General features: G+C 56.3%; 1 protein-coding gene across 1 annotated transcript; it reads left to right on the forward strand.

The window, feature by feature from the left end:
- The first annotated feature begins 14 nt into the window (after positions 1-14).
- On the forward strand, positions 15-18,224 carry INSRR (insulin receptor related receptor). Its single transcript, XM_047784282.1, has 22 exons — positions 15-425; positions 4,391-4,942; positions 7,033-7,336; positions 7,432-7,574; positions 7,816-7,960; positions 8,827-9,041; positions 9,331-9,457; positions 11,351-11,589; positions 11,801-11,968; positions 12,066-12,261; positions 12,449-12,490; positions 12,567-12,787; positions 12,991-13,127; positions 13,211-13,373; positions 13,587-13,692; positions 14,372-14,424; positions 14,608-14,837; positions 15,769-15,879; positions 16,000-16,159; positions 16,444-16,573; positions 16,697-16,831; positions 17,111-18,224. Exons 1-22 carry the CDS (start codon positions 299-301, stop codon positions 17,352-17,354), a joined length of 3,948 nt encoding a protein of 1,315 aa, XP_047640238.1. The 5' UTR covers positions 15-298; the 3' UTR covers positions 17,355-18,224.
- The last annotated feature ends 284 nt before the right edge of the window (positions 18,225-18,508 follow it).

Consider the following 18,508-nt stretch of genomic DNA (forward strand, 5'->3'; position numbering starts at 1 on the left):
GCCGCCCTTAGCTCTGAACCTTATGTGACTTTGTCCCTCGGATGCCTCTCTGAGTCCCTCCCTGTTGCTGTCTGCACCTCTTTCCTCGTCTCTCTGTCTCTTGGTTCACACTGAGTCTCCCTGTCTCATCGCTGGCTGTGTCTCTGTGACTCTTGGCTCTTTTGTTCCCCTGTCCCCTGCTATGTGAATCACTACGTGGGATTCTTTGTCGCTCTGTCCCTTCCCTTCCCCTTCCCTCTGAAGCCTGCGGCTTTGTGTCCCTTAGGGCCTGTCAGACCCTTCTCCTCTCTGGAGCCATATGGAGGAGAACCAGGACTGGGCACAAAGCAGGACTGGGACAATGGCAGTGCCCAGTCTGTGGCCATGGGTAGCCTGCCTGCTTGCGATCCTCCTCTCCCTGGGATTTGGCCTGGACACGCTAGAGGGTGAGTCCCCAGCACAGCCTCCTGGAGCCCCATCTCCCTCCCCGCCCGCTGGGAGGCCAAACACCTGAGCTTCCAGCCAGAATACCTCTAATTACCTACTGAGACGTGAAGACAGGGGTTAGCTCTCAGAAGGACTTCTCATCAGGAAGAGCAGTTTGTGTCCCACATGAGGGTCTTTGCCTTTCAGTTCCCTGGGAAGCGAGAAGGGCCTTGAAACAGGGATGAAGAGATGTCCTCCATTCCCACTTATGAGACAGTCATCCCAGTGAAGCCTGAGTGAGGACAAAGGTGGGGGTGTGGGCAGACTTAGAGGTCATTTCTAGAGCCAGTGAATGGGAAGGGGGCCAGGATGGGAAGGGGAGCTGAGAACTAGGCAGCATCGAGTGACTGCACCCATTGTGCAGACAGGAAACTGAAGCTCAGAGAACTGAAAGGTCAGGGTAGACCAGATTCCTGAGCTCCTGCTTCTGGGCCCTGTCCCCTGTCCCCCATTTTGAGGGCCCACCCACTGGGGTGTCAGGCTGCTTTTGATTAGTCCCCAGGCTAAATACTTCCCATGTATAGGGCTTTTGGGGAGATAGGGCCATGGAAACTACATGGCCCTCATGGAGGTACTGGGGGCTTGTCCAGGAGAAGAAGAAAAAATATTGAGACTGGAAGATTCGGAGAGGGAAGGATTAGGAGATGCCCCCTTCCCCAAACCCGGCATTGCCTTCCAGACTGAGGGAGCTCAGGCATCCAGCACTCTGTGCCTGCCTGAAGGATCCCTGTGATGCCCTCAGACTGGGGGCTGCCAGGGGCAGGGCAGGGTCTCCCCTTCCTGCAGAGACAGAGGGGTTCTGTGAATGGATTGGAGGAGGGGGTGCCCTGAGGAGTGCCAGTCACAGAGGCATAGTCCCTCCCCTGCTCCCCTCCCCGCCTCCTCTGCTGCTCCAGGACAGGGCACAGCAGATACCAGCCAGAAGCATGGTTGTCAGGACAGGAGCACATCTGGGGAGGGGCAGAGGTGGGTGTTTGGCCAGGGGACCCAGATGTCCTATTCCCAGTGCAGCTCTGCACAGGGCTGCATCCTAAGGGGAGGCAGGCAGGGGTTAACCTGTGAAGGTTGGAGATTTGTTTTTCCAAATGACTCCCATCAGGGGAGCCCTAGAGAGGCTGGGGCATGATGGGAAGTGGCATGTGGGCTCCTGAGAGAACCTCCCATCTGCCTGCAGAGCCTGATTGGCCTTTGCCTGGAGGGACTAGAAGTGTTTTCTCATTCTCCCTCTCTTTTGTGTGTGTGCATGCGTACCTGCATGTGCACACACACACACACACACACACACACACACGAGTTACTGGGCAAAACCAAGCACAGGGACCATTCATGACAACAGGGAAAAGGTATGAACTAAGCCCCCGGGAGCCAGCCTAGCCTGCCTACCCCCTTTTAACCATCAGAGGATGGGCCTAGGTGTGTGTGATGTGTGCCACGTTGCTCAAAGGCTAGGTAGGGAGGGAGCAGGGGCTGGAGAGCTTAGCAAGACTTGAATGGCAAGCTGAGGGATTCAGATTTGACTCTTCCACACTGGGACCATGGAAGGTATTGCTGGGAAAAGTGAGTGCAAGAAGCAGGTATGCAGCCCATTATGGGGGTGGCCCAGGTACCTGGGGAAAGAAAGGGAAGAGGGTCTGGGGCCCTGGGATCTGAAGAAGCCAGAGACACTCTGGTCCCCAAGGAAGGAGTGGATTTGGGATGCAATGGTCCATCAATTCAACCCACAGCCCCTGAGTGCCCAGTGGTTCTTGCCCTGAACTGGGCACCATGGGGGATGCTGACTAACAAGGGCCCATCCTCAGGAGAGTCCCTCCTTGGAGAAGGTGACAGAGATCTAGACAGCAATGTTGGGGCAATGCCTAGGTGTTCTGGTGTGGGTGCTGGACTAAGTGCTCCCGAGCCTAAAGGGAAAGTAATTAACTCAGGGTTAGGGGGTCAGGGAAGGGAGGGCTTGACCTGAGGCTTTCAGGATAAGAACATAGGGTGTTGGAAGTTCCTGTTGTGGCGCAGTGGAAACGAATCCAACTAGTAACCATGAAGTTCTGGGTTCGATCCCTGGCCTCCCTCAGTGGGTTAAGGGTCTGGTGTTGCCATGAGCTGTGGTGTAGGTTGCAGACTTGGCTTTGATCCTGTGTTGCTGTGGCTGTGGCAGAGGCCGGCAGCTACATCTCCAATTAGACCCCTGGCCTGGGAACCTCCATATGCCGAGGGTGCAGCCCTAAAAAGTGAGAAGAAGAAGAAGAAGAACTGAGGGTGTTACAAGGCCAAAGAACTCTTCTGAGCCTGGGGGTATTGGTGGGGTCCTGCTTAACAACACCCTGGAATGTCAGGCTGAGGAATTTAAACTTGAACTTTTGGCAATGGGGAGCCATGGAATATCCCTTTGAGAGTAAACAATTGCCGGCATCTAGCTTGCTTAGGCCTAGGAGATAAATGGAGTGTATGAAGCTTACACTATTGCTTCCCAGTCACAGAATTCATTCATTCATTCATTAAGTATCAATTGAGCACCAGTTTTGTGCCAGGCACTATACTAGGCACCAAGGATACAGCAATGCATTATGCAAAGATCTGTGACCTTCTGGAGCTTACAATAAACAAAACAAATAAGTAAATTATATATCAGCCGATGTTAAATACTTAGAGAAAAATTAAGTAGGCGGCGGGGTAGGGAGTGTTGCCATTTTAAACAGAGACGCCCTCATGGAGAAGGTGCCATCTGAGCAAAGACCTAAAGGAAGTGAGGGAGCCCTTAAGAGGGCAGAGTGTTCTAGCCAGAGGGAACAGAAGGTGCCAAGACCCCAAGGCAGAAGCTTGGCTGGCTTGTTTGAGGAACAGCAAAGGGGTTGGTGTGTCTGAAAAAGAGAGAAAGGGGATGAAGCTGGAGAGGTTGCAGAGGACCTCTAGACTAGGAGAAGGACGTTGGCTTTTCATGAGTGAGATGAAAGCCATTGGGAAGCTTTGAGCAGTGGAAGAACAAGATCCAATGTGTATGTTACGTTTCCACTCTAGCTGTGGAGTGGAGCATAGAACAAAGAGGGGACAGGGGAGAAGTTCCTGTCGTGGCACAGTGGTTGACGAATCCGACTAGGAACCATGAGGTTGAGGGTTCCACCCCTGGCCTTGCTCAGTGAGTTAAGGATTCGGCATTGCCATGAGCTGTGGTGTAGGTTGCAGATGCAGCTCAGATCCCACGTTGTTGTGGCTCTGGCGTAGGCCAGTGGCTACAGCTCCGATTCGACCCCTAGCCTGGGAACCTCCATATGCCGCAGGAGTGGCCATAGAAAAGGCAAAAAGAAAAAAAAAAAAAGGAAGAGGGGACAGGGGAGTTCTGTGGCGCAGCATGTTAAGGATCCAGCATTGTCACTTGAGTGCCTTGGGTTGCCGCTGTGGTGTGGGTTCAGTCTTTGGCCTGGGAACGTCCACATGCCACAGGCGTGGCCAAAAAAAAAAAAAAAATTAAAGAGGGGACAGGTCAGAAGTGGGGAAACCATTTGCGAGGCTCTTATTGTAAATCCAGGAGAAGATGATGGTGAAAGCAGTGAAGGCAGTGACAAGGGGCCAGATTCTGGATGTATTTTAAGGGTAGAGCCATAGGGCCTGGGGGTTAGAGAAGGAGCGGACTCATGGATGGCTTGAGCCTCAGAGTCTGACTGCAACACTGAAGTTGCAGTCACCTGAGAAGAGGACGTGGGTTTGGGAGGGAAAGTCAAGCTCACCTTTGCCCAAGGTGACCCATCTGGTGGAGACCCTCCAAGCTGCCAATAAGGCCTCTGAAGCCCAGGAAGGAGGTCACTCCACACCCACAACAGACCCCGGCTTCCTCTCAATGTCCTTCCCAGTGTGGTCTCCTCCTCCACAGCTGCCAGGGAAGATGGGGTGCTTAGCCCAAGTTGTACTGATGGCTGCCTGCCACTTGCATCCACAGTGTGCCCCAGCCTGGACATCCGCTCAGAGGTGGCGGAGCTGCGGCGGCTGGAAAACTGTAGCGTGGTGGAGGGCCACCTGCAGATCCTGCTCATGTTCACAGCCACTGGCGAGGACTTCCGTGGCCTCAGCTTCCCACGCCTCACTCAGGTCACTGACTATCTGCTGCTTTTCCGTGTCTATGGCCTGGAGAGCCTGCGCGACCTCTTTCCCAACCTGGCGGTCATCCGTGGCGCCCGCCTCTTTCTGGGCTATGCGCTGGTCATCTTCGAGATGCCACACCTGCGGGACGTGGGGCTGCCGGCCCTGGGGGCTGTGCTGCGTGGAGCCGTGCGTGTGGAGAAGAACCAGGAGCTCTGCCACCTCTCCACCATTGACTGGGGCCTGCTGCAGCCTTCTCCTGGTGCCAACCACATCGTGGGCAACAAGCTGGGCGAGGAGTGTGCAGACGTGTGCCCTGGCGTGCTGGGTGCCAGCGGCGAGCCCTGTGCCAGAACCACCTTCAGCGGGCACACCGACTACAGGTGCTGGACCTCCAGCCATTGCCAGAGAGGTGGGTACTGGCACAATACATGACTAGGGGGCACAGGGAGGGCAAGGGCAGATGGAGCCGGGTGGCCATGGGATGGTATGGGTCAGTACTTTGGTGACAGTTTAATTCTCTTTCATCCTACGAGGCAGGTACTGTTATTATCCCAGTTTTGTAAATAAGGAATCTGAGGCCCAGAAAGGTTCAATAACTGCGTAACATTAAGGCAGTCAAGGGCTAGAGTTCCTATCTTGGTGCAGAGGAAACGAATCCGACTAGGAACCATGAGGTTGAAGGTTCTCTCCCTGGCCTCGCTCAGTAGGTTAAGGATCCAGCGGTGCATGAGCGTTTGTAGGTCATAGACATGGCTCGAATCTGGCGTTCCCGTGCCTGTGGCATAGGCCGGCAGCTGTAGCTCCAATTAGACCCCTAGCCTGGGAATCTCCATGTGCCGCGGGTGTGGCCCTAAAAAGCAAAAATAATAAATAAATAAATAAATAAAGCAGTTGAGGGGTAAGCACAAGACAGCGCCAGGTAGTCATGGAGACAGTAAAAGACGAGTATAAGCTGGGCATGGGGTGAAGGGGAGGGGGGAAGAGTGGCGTGAATGGATACAAGGCAGTCGCACAAGAAGCAGTGTGGGGCAGTGGTTAAGAGCAAGGCCAGGCTCAGCAGAAATGAATCTGACTAGTATCCATGAGGACGAAGGTTCAATCCCTGGCCTCGCTCAGTGGGTTAAGGATCCGGCATTGCCATGAGCTATGGTGTAGCTCGCAAACGCAGCTCCGATCTGGCATTGCTGTGGCTGTGGCATAGGCTGCAGGCTACAGCTCCCATTCCACCCCTAGCTTGGGAACCTCTATATGCCACAGGTGGGGCCCTAAAAAGAAAAAAAAAAAGAAAAAAAAGCAAGGACAACCAGCCTGGGTTTGAGTCTCAGCTCTACTCCTTCTTGCCTATGTTCATTTAGCTTGTCTGTGCCTCAGTTTCCTTATCTGTAAAGCAATCATAGTGCTGTGATGAGGAATGAGCTATTCTGTAAAGCATTAGGGCAGTGCCTGAGCTGTGTTAGCAGTTCTGTTTCTGATCAAAGTGGCCACCGCATGGGTGATCCAGGGAAGGCCGACAGTATTGAAAGGGGGAGGTTGGGAGCTGGGTGGGAGAGGAAAGGAGAAGGTGACAGATGGGCCAGACAGGTAAGGACAAATAAGTGAAGTGGGATCTTCTTTAGGAGGTAAGGTGCATGGAGGGGAAAGAGTGGGGGTGGGGGAGGGATGAATGGATAAGGAGGGGATGGTTGGAGGAGGAAATGAAAGTTAAGGGGAAGGAAAGAAGACCTTTCAGAAACTGGGAGCAGATCTGGGGTCCCAAAGCTGGGGTTACGCAGCTCCTGGAGGTCAGCTCCCCTCACCCCAGTGCCTCAGCATCAGGGCAGAAGAGTAACCAGATCCCTGCTGTATCCACTGGGCCCCACTTCCCCAATGTCTCCCTGTTGGCTGTAAACACAGCTGCTGCACGTCCTCTCTCGTGTATAGTGTCAACACGCCCTGCCTGACCCGTGCCACACGCACGGCTCCCACAGATATCCAGCTGCCACCGTGCAGAGTGGCCAGGCCATTGGCCCCCGTTCCCAAATGCATCTACAGCTGCTTGGGGCCACCTCCTGCCCGGGGCAGAGAGCTGAAGAGGGAGGAAGCCTGGAGCATGGGTCAGATGACTGGGGACCACCCTTCTTTTCACATGCTCCCAGGCCCACCTTGCCCAGGGCCTGGCTCCTCGGGAGAAGCTGGCTGGCTCAGCTTGGCACCGTGCCCAGCGATGATTTGGGCACCAGGCCTAGACTGGACAGCAGGTTGGGGAGCAGCAGCCCTGATGGACAAGGTCACCGCTCTGTCCTGAGTTCTGACACCCCTGCCTAGGCACCGTGGGAGGTGGGAGCTACAGGGAGGGGCCATGGTCCTTACCTTCAAGAGCCCCTGTCTGAGGAAAACAGAACCAGTGCCACCTGAATTGGAGGGGTTTGAGTGCAGACTAAGGGTGTTAGCCCAGGAACAGGGTGGGGTGAGGGTGGGGCCAGGACCAAGGTCAGATCTAATGCAGCATTCTGCCCACAGTGTGCCCCTGTCCCCGAGGGCTGGCCTGCACAGTTAGGGGTGAGTGCTGCCACACTGAATGCCTGGGAGGCTGCAGCCGGCCAGAAGACCCCCGTGCCTGTGTTGCCTGCCGCCACCTCTACTTCCAGGGAGCCTGCCACCGGACCTGCCCTCCAGGCACCTACCAGCATGAATCCTGGCGCTGCGTCACGGCCGAGCGGTGTGCCAGTTTGCGCTCTGTGCCCGGCCGCGCCTCCACCTTTGGCATCCACCAAGGCAGCTGTCTGGCCCAGTGCCCTCCAGGCTTCACCCGTAATGGCAGCGGGTGAGTGTAAGGTGGGTGGGGGGAGACCCCTGGAGCGGTGAGGAGGCCCGCACTGGCCCAGAGCTCATGCCATACCTTCCGCTTGCCCCTACTAGCATATTCTGCCACAAGTGTGAGGGGCTGTGCCCCAAAGAGTGCAAGGTGGGCACCAAGACCATCGACTCTGTCCAGGCAGCACAAGATCTGGTGGGCTGCACCCACGTGGAAGGGAGCCTCATCCTCAATCTTCGTCAAGGCTGTTAGTTCCTGCCTCAGGGCCACACCTCTCCTCCTGGCCACACCCTTCCTCCTGGCCACACCCCTCCTCCTGGCCACACCCCTTACCATGACCCAGCTAAAGCACCGCTTTCCATCACCCGAAGTCCCAGCCCTGAGGGCCCCTTTCCCTGAGTCCCCATTCCAAATCCCCCCCACCCCCCGCTATCACCAACCCATCACTTTCGCTGCCCCGGCTCCAGTTCTGTCTTCCCCATCCCCAGATAACCTGGAGCTGGAGCTGCAGCGCAGCCTGGGACTGGTAGAGACCATCACTGGCTTCCTCAAAATCAAGCACTCCTTTGCCCTCGTGTCCCTGGGCTTTTTCAAGAATCTCAAACTAATCCGGGGGGACACCATGGTGGATGGGTAAGGGGTCAGAAAGCCTCTGACCAGTTTTCTCTATTACTTCTCCTGCCCAACACTCCCAAAACTGTGCTGAAGAGTATGGACTCTGGAACCAGTTCTGCTACTTACTGGCTGTGTGACTCAGGGTAGGTTACCTAACATCTGTGGTCCTCAATTTTCTCATCTGTAAAAATGGAGTTAATATAACACTAATTCTTAGGACTGTTGTGAATATTACTTAAGTTGTGATGTATAAACTGCTTAAAACAGAGCCTGAAACATAGTATATATTACTACATAAAATTATAGTTACATGTAACTCTGTATGGTTTGGCTATAATTGTTATCATCTGACCCTCTTATCTGCAAAGCAAGACTGCCTGGCTTTGAAACCTATTCTTACCTCTATCAGTCAAGTCCTACCCTTAATGTAGCCAGGATTTTCCAAAATAAATGTGTTTTAAATTACCGCTCAGCCAAATGCCTCATGTACTCCCAGGGGTGCCCCCGCTCCAGCTGGAGAGGCATAGCCCCAGGCTGAGTCCCACTCCTCCCTGTGTCCCCAAAGCCAGGACAGAGCCTGGCACATAACAGGTGCTCAGTTAATGTGAAATGAGGGAAGAAGCGAGGCAGAAAAACTGTTGACCCCATTTCACTGGTGATGAAAACACACAGAATGTGGGTGACTCGCCAGACCTCACACTCCTAGTTGTGGTACAGAGTAGGTGTGTACGAATGGCCTTTGTGTGCTGGCGTGGGTGGACTGCTGAGTGCCCCTCTTTCCTGTGCCCTCAGTGCAGCCCCTTCTAGATGAACCCGTAAGACACCCCCTTCCTCACCCTTGCTCCCACCTGCCGTGCAGAGCAAGGTCCCCTGGCCTCCCCCAGGAACTACACTCTGTACGTGCTGGACAATCAGAACCTACAGCAGCTGGGGTCCTGGGTGGCTGAGGGGCTCACGATTCCTGTGGGGAAGATCTACTTCGCCTTCAACCCACGCCTTTGCTTGGAGCACATCTACCGCTTGGAGGAGGTGACAGGCACCAGAGGACGGCAAAACAAGGCGGAGATCAACCCCCGCACCAATGGAGACCGAGCTGCCTGTGAGGCCCTACACCCCAACCCCAGAACAAGCAGCCATCCTGGCAATGAGAGAGCCCTAGAAACACCCAGATGCACACACGCAGACATGCACAAACACTGAAACACACCAGACACGCACCCGGGTAGGAGGGTACGCTTGAAGAGGACAGTGTGTTAAATTCTCAGAGGCCACGATGGGGGGTGGCACGCCTCGGTGTCAGAGTGGGAGCCTGGGAGTAGGCGGCTCAAGCGGGAAGCGGGTGTTCTCAACGCGGTTAAGAGCAGGTCTGCGCCCTTCACCCCACGCAGGCCAAACTCGCACCCTGCGCTTTGTGTCCAACGTGACAGAGGCCGACCGCATCTTGCTGCGCTGGGAGCGCTACGAGCCGCTGGAGGCTCGCGACCTACTCAGCTTCATCGTCTACTACAAGGAGTCGTGAGTGGCGAGGGAGGGGCCAGAGCGGGGCGGGGCCATAGGGGCGTGGCCATAGAAGGTGGAGCCAGAGCTGGGCGGAGCCAGAGAGGCCAGGTCTGAGCCCCACCCCGGCCGATTTTTTTTTTTTTTCCTGTCTTTTTAGGGCATCACCTGCGGTATATGGGACGTTCCCAGGCTAGGGGTCGAATCGGAGCTGTAGCCGCCAGCCTACATCACAGCCACAGCAACGTGGGATGCGAGCCGTGTCTGCGACCTACACCGTAGCTCACAGCAATGCCGGATTATCGAGGGCAGGGATCGACCCCGCGTCCTCATGGATGCTAGTCAGGTTCGTTAACCGCTGAGCCAAGATGGGAACTCCCCCACCAGGGCGATTTGTTTGCTGCCGCAAGCAGGTGAAGGCAGAGCCAGCAGGCGAGGAACAACCCCCTTCCCAGCTCGCACTCCCTTGTAGGGTCCTTGTCTCTCCCCCACCTTTTTCATCCTTCTGTGCCTCAGTTTCACCTCATCAAGTAACTAGGAGAGGATAATCAGGATTTCTGAGAGCCCAGGAGAGGCGCCCTGCTGGGAGGTCTTGGATAATTAAACTTCAATTCACTATGCTAATGTTTTGTACTGACCACACGTTCCTGCCCCAGCAGCGGTTTGGGAAGTACCCACTAATTTGGCCAATCTTCTGCACATCTTTGCCAGCATTTCATTAAAGCCTGAGAAAGGGAGGGAGCAGGGACAACCAAGGACCAGCTGCTCTTTTCTTCGGAGAGAGTGTACTGACCATAGCAGGATGGATGGTGGTTAGACCACAGGAAGGACTTCTCCAAAAACATGGCCGGGGGTCAAAAATAGAAATCCTTAGAGAGGAGAGATGGTTTGGGGAAAGCAAGCTGGGAGGGCAGGAGTGAGGAGTACTCGCCCTCTATGGTAGACAGAAGATGGGAGCCACCTGGCTTAGAATCATTTCCCATGAATTAGAATTGAGAGATCTTAGTTGCCCAGTAGCACAGGTCCTGCGCCTGGGAGGAAGGGAGGGAAATCAACTATGCGAGCCCTGCTCAAACAGCCAAGGCTCTCCCAGGCCTCAGTGGAAGGTGAAGGACTCTAGCATGGAAAACTGCATAGTGTGTTAAATACAGATTCCTGGGCCTCACCCCCACAGAATCTCATTCCTGGGCAAGGCCTATATATGTACATTTCTAAAAAGCTCCCAGGTGGAGTTCCTGCTGTGGCGTGATGGGATCGTCTTGGGAGCGCTGGGACGCAGGTTCGATCCCCAGCCCGGCCCAATGGGTTAAGAGTCCTGCGTTGCAACAGCTGCAGCCTAGGTGGCGACTGTGGCTCAGATCTGATCATTGGCCCCGGGGAACTCCATATGCCACGGAGCAGCCAAAAATAAAAATAAATAAAATAAAAAGCTCCCAGGTAATGCTGAATCTTCTGGTCCATGGACCACATGTTGAGGAGTTCTAACATGACCTGCAATGTAAATGTCTCTCTGCTTCCCACCCCTACTCCCCCACTGGCCTGTGCAGTTCACATTCTGCATAACTATACCCAGGCTAACCTTGTGCTCAAAGGGCAAAGAAGCTTAGAGGTCCTTAGGGGAAACTCTCCTAAAGTTTGCCTTGTAGTGTGGCTGTGGCACTCACTCACTGAGTGAGCCTGCTTCAAGCTGGAATTGAGCCAGGATCCAGCTCTGAGAAGGTTCACTCAGTGAGTGTGTCAAGCCCCAAGGCACCTGCCCCAACGTGCAGACTCATGCCTGCTTCTGAATGCTCTCATGCATACTGGAAGAAGAACGACCACACAGTCTCTGAGGGATTCAGAGTGGACAGGAGTACTAGAAACTGGGGTTGGGGCTGAGCAGCCCCTCATCTCTAGGGGTGGGGTGTTCAGCCCATTCCAGAATGCCACAGAGTACGTAGGTCCAGATGCCTGTGGGACCCAGAGCTGGAACCTACTGGATGTGGACCTGCCCCTAAGCCGCACCCAGGAGCCAGGGGTGACCCTAGCCCCACTCAAGCCCTGGACACAGTACGCGGTGTTTGTGCGGGCCATCACGCTGACCACCGCAGAGGACAGCCCCCACCAAGGGGCCCAGAGCCCCATCATCTACCTCCGAACCCTGCCCGCAGGTAGGTTGCAGCCTTTGAAGCTGGGTTGGGAGCTAGATGCCTGGGTCCTAGTGAGAATGGGGGACCCAGGCACCAGAAAGAGAAGCTGGGTCTCTGAACACCTGGCCTATAGAGGCTGAGAGGCCAGACCTCAGAGAGAGGGCCCCGTTATCAGACAGTATTTGAAAGGGGGATCTGTGGCCCCTCAGTTGTACCCTACTCATGCCCCCAGCGCCCACAGTGCCCCAGGATGTCATCTCCACGTCCAATTCCTCCTCCCACCTGCTGGTGCGCTGGAAGCCACCGACCCATCGCAACGGAAACATCACCTACTACCTGGTGCTGTGGCAACGTCTGGCAGAGGACAGCGACCTCTACATTAATGACTACTGCCACCGTGGTGCGCAAGGAGGAGGCGTGGGCTGGGGAGGTTGGAGTGCGGGCCGCGGACCCGGACGCTGCAAGTCTGACTAATTCCTTTCTCGCCGCCGCGCCAGGCTTGCGGCTGCCCACAAGCAACAACGACCCCCGCTTCGACCGCGAAGACGGGGAACTCGAGGCCGACAGGGAGCCCGGCTGCTGCCCTTGCCAGCATCCACCTCCTGGGCAGGTCCTGCCACCGCTGGAGGCGCAGGAAGCTTCGTTCCAGAAGAAGTTTGAAAACTTTCTACACAATGCCATCACCATCCCCAAGTGCGTCTCGAGCTGGGCGGGGCGGCCGGGGGGCTGATGGGCGGGGTCTGTGAGGGCGGGTCTGGGGCGGGGTAGAGGTTTGGGGGCGGGGCCTGAATTGTGGGTGTGTTTGGAGGCTGTGTACCGATGCAGAGGCACAGGGGCGCGTTCCAGGCGGGCCTGACAAGGCCTTGCCTGGTCTCCCCAGATCCCCTTGGAAGGTGACATCCATCAATAAAAGTCCTCAAAGGTGAGCCGGGGTGGAGCAGGGGCTGAGGGCGTGGCTCTCGGGGCGAGGCCATGGCTCTGACTTGCGACCTCTCCAGGCACTCTGGGAGGAACCGCCGGGAAGCCGGGACCCTCCGGCTTGGGGGGAACAGCTCCGATTTCGAGATCCAGGAGGACAAAGTGCCCCGGGAGCGAGCGGTGCTGAGGGGCCTGCACCATTTCACGGAATACCGGATCGACATCCATGCCTGCAACCACGCGGCGCACACCGTGGGCTGCAGCGCTGCCACCTTCGTCTTTGCCCGCACCATGCCCCACAGTAAGTGATCCTCTCCCAGCTCTACCCTTCCCCCGCCGACCCCAAGGACCCTATCCAATCAGTGCTCCAACTAGCCAGTTTGACCTCCTGCCACCATCATGGCCTCGCTTTGCCTGCCCCTCCCAGGACCCATAATCCCGGCTTTCTCAAACCTCCCAGTAGAGCCCCCCTGGCTTCGAGCTGCCTGATGCCCTCTCCCGCAGGAGAGGCTGATGGTATCCCAGGGAAGGTAGAGTGGGAGACAGCTAGCAAGAGCAGTGTCCTCCTGCGCTGGCTTGAGCCACCAGACCCCAACGGACTCATCCTCAAGTATGAAATCAAGTACCGCCGCTTGGGAGAGGTTGGTACCCCAGGAGCACCCGACCCTGGCCCCAATTTTTGCCTCCATCCTCTTCCCAGCACGCTGTTCTGTGTTGCCCTCAGGAAGCCACAGTATTGTGTGTGTCCCGCCTGCGATATGCCAAGTTTGGGGGCGTCCACCTGGCCCTGCTGCCTCCTGGAAACTACTCTGCCAGAGTTCGGGCGACGTCACTGGCTGGCAACGGCTCCTGGACAGATAGTGTTGCTTTCTATATCCCTGGCCCAGGTAAGACGAGAGCCTCTGTCCCAGAACTGGGTCCCCAGCCACATGTCCCATAGTGAAAACCACAGGCCCCCCACCCCACCCCTCCCCCCCACCCTCATTTCCCACTGTGGCAAGAGAAGTGTCCTCTAATCTCTGACTTCTCTCTCTTCTTGTCTTGTTTTGTTCTGACTTCTTCATCTTTGACCTGACCCTTTGCTGCCCTCTGGCCACCAGAGGAGGAAGACTCTGGGGGGCTGCATGTCCTTCTCACTGCCACTCCCGTGGGGCTCATGCTGCTCATCATTCTTGCTGCCCTTGGTTTCTTCTATGGCAAGAAGAGGTGATGACAAGTCACTGATTCCCAACCCCCTTCTGTCCCTGAGCCCTCATCATAAGGTCAGTGCAATCGGAGAGTAATAGATGAGACAGCAGAAAGGACTTCCTTAGAAGCAGTAACTCCTCCCCCAGGACAGCATGAAGGAGACCTACCTTTCAGTTAGGGTGGCCAGCTCATCCACGTTTTCCTGGGACTTCCCTGATTTTAGTAGTAAAAGCCTCACATCCTGGGGAACCCCTCAGTCTGAACACACTGGGAGTTGGTCACCACACTCGCAGCCTGAGAACTAATGAAACTGCTCCTATGACAGCAGAGAGGAGAAGCAGGAGACCTCAGGCTGTGCCTGGGGTTCTTGATGTCAGATCCCCCTGGGGCCTAATACAAGCAGGAACTGGGGGCAGGACTGTGATTAGCAGGGTTCTGAGGACTAGCTGGGGAGACAGGAACCCCTCTGCTCCTGTCCTCCCTATTCCCAGCCCATCAGATCCCAAGTCCCAGGACTAGGATGAAGACTAGCTTGGAAAGTGTGTGGGGTTCCCCAGAGGTCACCCAGATCAGGGCTGGGAGGATGATCAGTAACTTCTCTCCTCCTCCTTGCAAAGTCCCTCTTCCCTGTCCTCTGAAATTGCTCCTTCCTTCTTGAGGACCCTGCCAGCCTGACCCCCTCAACCCCCCATTGCAGAAACCGCACCCTGTATGCCTCTGTGAATCCGGAGTACTTCAGCGCCTCTCATAGTAGGTCTGGAGGTGGATGGACAGGTGGTGTGGGCAAGGGAGACAGGAGGAGAGAAGAGGTGGACTTCCAGACCATCTTGGAGAAGGCAGCCTGGGGACCCCAGCCCTTCTGAAGAGAAGAGAAGTGGGTGGAGGGGTGGCAGAGAGTGGTATCCTTTCCTGGTGACCCCCACTTTCTCTCAGTGTACATCCCTGATGAGTGGGAGGTGCCTCGGGAGCAGATCTCCATAATCCGGGAACTGGGCCAGGGCTCTTTCGGGATGGTATACGAGGGGCTGGCACAAGGACTTGAGGTTGGAGAGGAGTCCACGCCCGTGGCCCTGAAGACGGTGAATGAGCTGGCCAGCCCCCGAGAACGCATTGAGTTCCTCAAGGAAGCCTCTGTCATGAAGGCATTCAAGTGTCACCATGTGGTAAGGGAGGGGCAAGGGCATTTTCAGAGTCAAACTTAAGGGGAGTTCCCTGGTAGCTCAGTGGGTTAAGGGTCTGGTGTTGTCACTGCTGTGGCTCTAGTCACTGTGTGGCTCTAGTTACTGCTGTGGCGCAGGTTTCATCCCTGGCCCAGGAACTTTCACATGCTGTGTGTGCAGCCAAAAAAAAAAAAATTGGGGTGAAGGTCATGTGGTAAGAAGGATAAGGTCAGAGATGAGGTCAGGGCATTTTCAAGGTCAGAGTCAAGATTGTGGTTAGGATCCTAGTTGGGGTAAAGGCCATTGCTGGAGTAAGAGTCAAAGTAGGGAGTTCCCGTTGTGGCGCAGAGGTTAATGAATCTGACTACAAACCATGAGGTTGCGGGTTCGATCCCTGGCCTTGCTCAGTGGGTTAAGGATCCAGCGTTGCCGTGAGCTGTGGTGTAGGTTGCAGACGCGGCTTGGATCCCACGTTGCTGTGGCTCTGGCGTAGACTGGAGCTACAGCTCCAATTAGACCCCTAGCCTGGGAACCTCCATATGCCGAGGGAGCAGCCCAAGAAAAGGCAAAAAGACAAAAAAAATAGTCAAAGTAGGATCATGGTAGGGCTGTGGTAAAATCATGACTAGGGCAGATCAGTCATGGTTGCGGGTCAATATTGTGTGTTCAGATCATTGTAAGGATCATGATCGGGATTGAGGTCAGAGTTGAGCCAATCATGAGGATTGAAATGATAGTCAGATGCAGTCAAGGTCATGGGTTAGAGTCAGGGTCACTGTCAGGTCAGGGTCACTGTCAGGATTAGGGTTATGGTCATGGTTCGAGTTAGGAGGGGTGATGTCTGGCCAGGATGTGGTCACAGCCGGACAAAGCTTTGGCCAGGTGGTTCAAGGGGAGCTGGATGGACCGCAACCAGGTTCTTTGTCCTTCCCAGGTACGTCTCCTAGGTGTGGTGTCTCAGGGCCAGCCAACCCTGGTCATCATGGAGTTAATGACCCGAGGGGACCTCAAGAGCCATCTTCGATCTTTGCGGCCTGAGGCAGAGGTGGGGACCAGGAAGACCCCGGTGAGGGGCTGAGGACTTAGGCACAGCTCTAGGGGTGATCCTTAGGCACGAGTCCAGCCTCCAGGTTCCTTCCTCAGCAGCCCCCTCTCTTGGCTCCAGAACAACCCAGGGCTCCCACGGCCAGCCCTGGGAGATATGATCCAGATGGCTGGTGAGATTGCAGATGGCATGGCCTACCTCGCTGCCAACAAGTTCGTGCACCGGGACCTAGCAGCCCGAAATTGCATGGTGTCCCAGGACTTCACCGTCAAGATCGGGGGTATAGAGGGGGCCAGGTGGGGTAGAGGGACTCCCCCTGAGCTAGGCTTGAGGAGACTCAGGCCTGGCCCACAGCTCTGTCCCTGGTAGCCCCCGACCCTGGATCTCCATCTCCTCGTCCGAGGGCAGTGGGATTTGGCTGGGATGATCCCTGAGGTCACGGAGCCCTCACAGTCCGGGAGTCTTGGAGACTGGAGTTAGAGAGGCTTGGGAGAGGTATTCCTGGGGCAGGAGCTGGTGCGTAGCTGTGCTGCCCCACACCCCGTCCCCCCCCTCACTTTCCAGACTTCGGGATGACTCGAGACGTGTACGAGACAGACTATTACCGCAAGGGCGGGAAGGGGCTGCTGCCTGTGCGCTGGATGGCCCCCGAGTCCCTCAAAGATGGAATCTTCACCACCCACTCGGATGTCTGGTGGGGCCTGGCTGGAGCAGAGGGTTCAGGGGATGTGGAGGCAGGGTCTCGGGGCGCACTCCTTAAGGGGTGCTGAGCAGCCTGAAGAGTTCTGGGCTCAGGCCCTCCTCCCGTGTCCTCCAGGTCCTTTGGCGTGGTGCTCTGGGAGATTTCAACCCTGGCTGAACAACCCTACCAGGGTCTCTCCAATGAGCAGGTGCTCAAGTTTGTCATGGATGGTGGGATCCTAGAGGAGCTGGAGAGTTGTCCAGTTCAGCTGTGAGTGCCCCCACCCCCAAGCCCGCAGCTGCTTCACCTCTGCCCAGCCCGCCCCTGCCCTGCCCCATAATTCTGACCCACATCTTCTGATGCTTTTACTTACACTGACCCCCAGCTCTGAGCTGTCCAACTCGAAACCCCACTACAACCACCATGTACCCCCCTGGGACCCTTGCAGACAGAATTGCCCCTACTCTGCCTCTCACACGGGTCGGCCCTCTCAGTGCAGGAGACTGGGGGGGGGGTGCACCCCGCTGACACGGCCCCCATCCCCACCAGGCAGGAGCTGATGCACCGCTGCTGGCAGCAGAACCCACGCCTGCGCCCAACCTTCACCCACATCCTGGACAGCATACAGGAGGAGCTGCGGCCCTCCTTCCGCCTCCTTTCCTTCTACCACAGCCCAGAGTGCCGGGGGGCCCGGGCCTCCCTGCTGCCTACAGATACCGAGCCTGACTCCCCGCCAGCCCCCAAAGAGGCGTCCTCAGACTTCAGCCCCCAAAATGGGGGTCCAGGGCACTGAGGGGCACCCCATTCCCTGGCTGATGGGCCTCCCGCAGGCAGAGAGGAAGGGACCTGACCTTTGCAGCCATGAGGGGTTGCGATGTTCATACTTCCACCCCATGCTGAGATGGGGCGTTGGGAGGGGGCCAGGGGGGTGCAGAGAGCAGGAGCAGGCAAGACAGAGGGTGACAGGGTGAGCAGAGCAGAGTCGTGGTAGGAAAGGTTTTTTTGGGAGTCGGAGTTCTCCATGAGAAAGTAAGAAAGGCCTTGGTAGGAGGAGCAGAGATTAGACCAAGGACAAGATGTCCTGGCCACGTCCCCCACCCAACCCCCTCAAGAAGAGAGACTACTCAGACTAAGAACAGAGGCCTGCCCATCCCTGAAGCAGAATCTGGGGAGCCCTACCCTTGGCCTTGGGGCTCCTATGGAATCTGGGCCCATCAATATGCTTGACACCAGATGAGCAACCAGATCACCTGGAACCCTCTCTGTCTGTGTTTGGGATGCTGGGGATGGGCATCCATGTGACTGCTCTTCTTCCTGCCGCGTTTCACCTCTTCCCTCTGCCCCGTGCAGCAGGGGTTGTGGGGAGAACTCTGGGGCCCTGGTGGGTGCGTTCCCAGCCTGGCCTATGGGCCTGCCCTCCGCCCTTCCTCACCTTCTCCACACCCAGGGACCCCAGGCTTGGTGCTTCCCCTTCCTCTTCTCCGGGGCCATCTCTCGGTGGATTCCCCCCTTTCCCAGTCCCTTCCCCTCCATCTCCCTCCTGCCCTTGGATTATTAAGGCCTTAAGAGCCTTGCTTCCTCCCCGCCCTCCCTCCTGCCCCCCACTCCCTGCCTCTCACGGGAAGAGGGAAGAAGGCACAATAAAGGTCGAGGTCTGTTTGTACCCTGGTCCCGGGCAGCCCATTATCTCTCCATCTATATGGTGTTAACACTGGATGAACTTCCTCCCTCCTTCCTTGGGGACTTGAGGTGGTGACCCTGAGGCCGTGATCTAGGATAAATACGCTGCTGTCAAACACCACCTCCATGAGGACCTGAGCAGCCAATGTTGCCATGGCAGTGAAGCGGGACCATCCTGCTATTATCGGCTGCTCAGGCGGCCAGAAGTGGTGGAGCTCGGCAGGGGAACCTTTGTATCCAGCCTCCCAGCCTCACCAACCCGTCCCC

The sequence above is a fragment of the Phacochoerus africanus genome, chromosome 6, assembly GCF_016906955.1.
Source record: "Phacochoerus africanus isolate WHEZ1 chromosome 6, ROS_Pafr_v1, whole genome shotgun sequence".
NCBI lineage: Eukaryota > Metazoa > Chordata > Mammalia > Artiodactyla > Suidae > Phacochoerus > Phacochoerus africanus.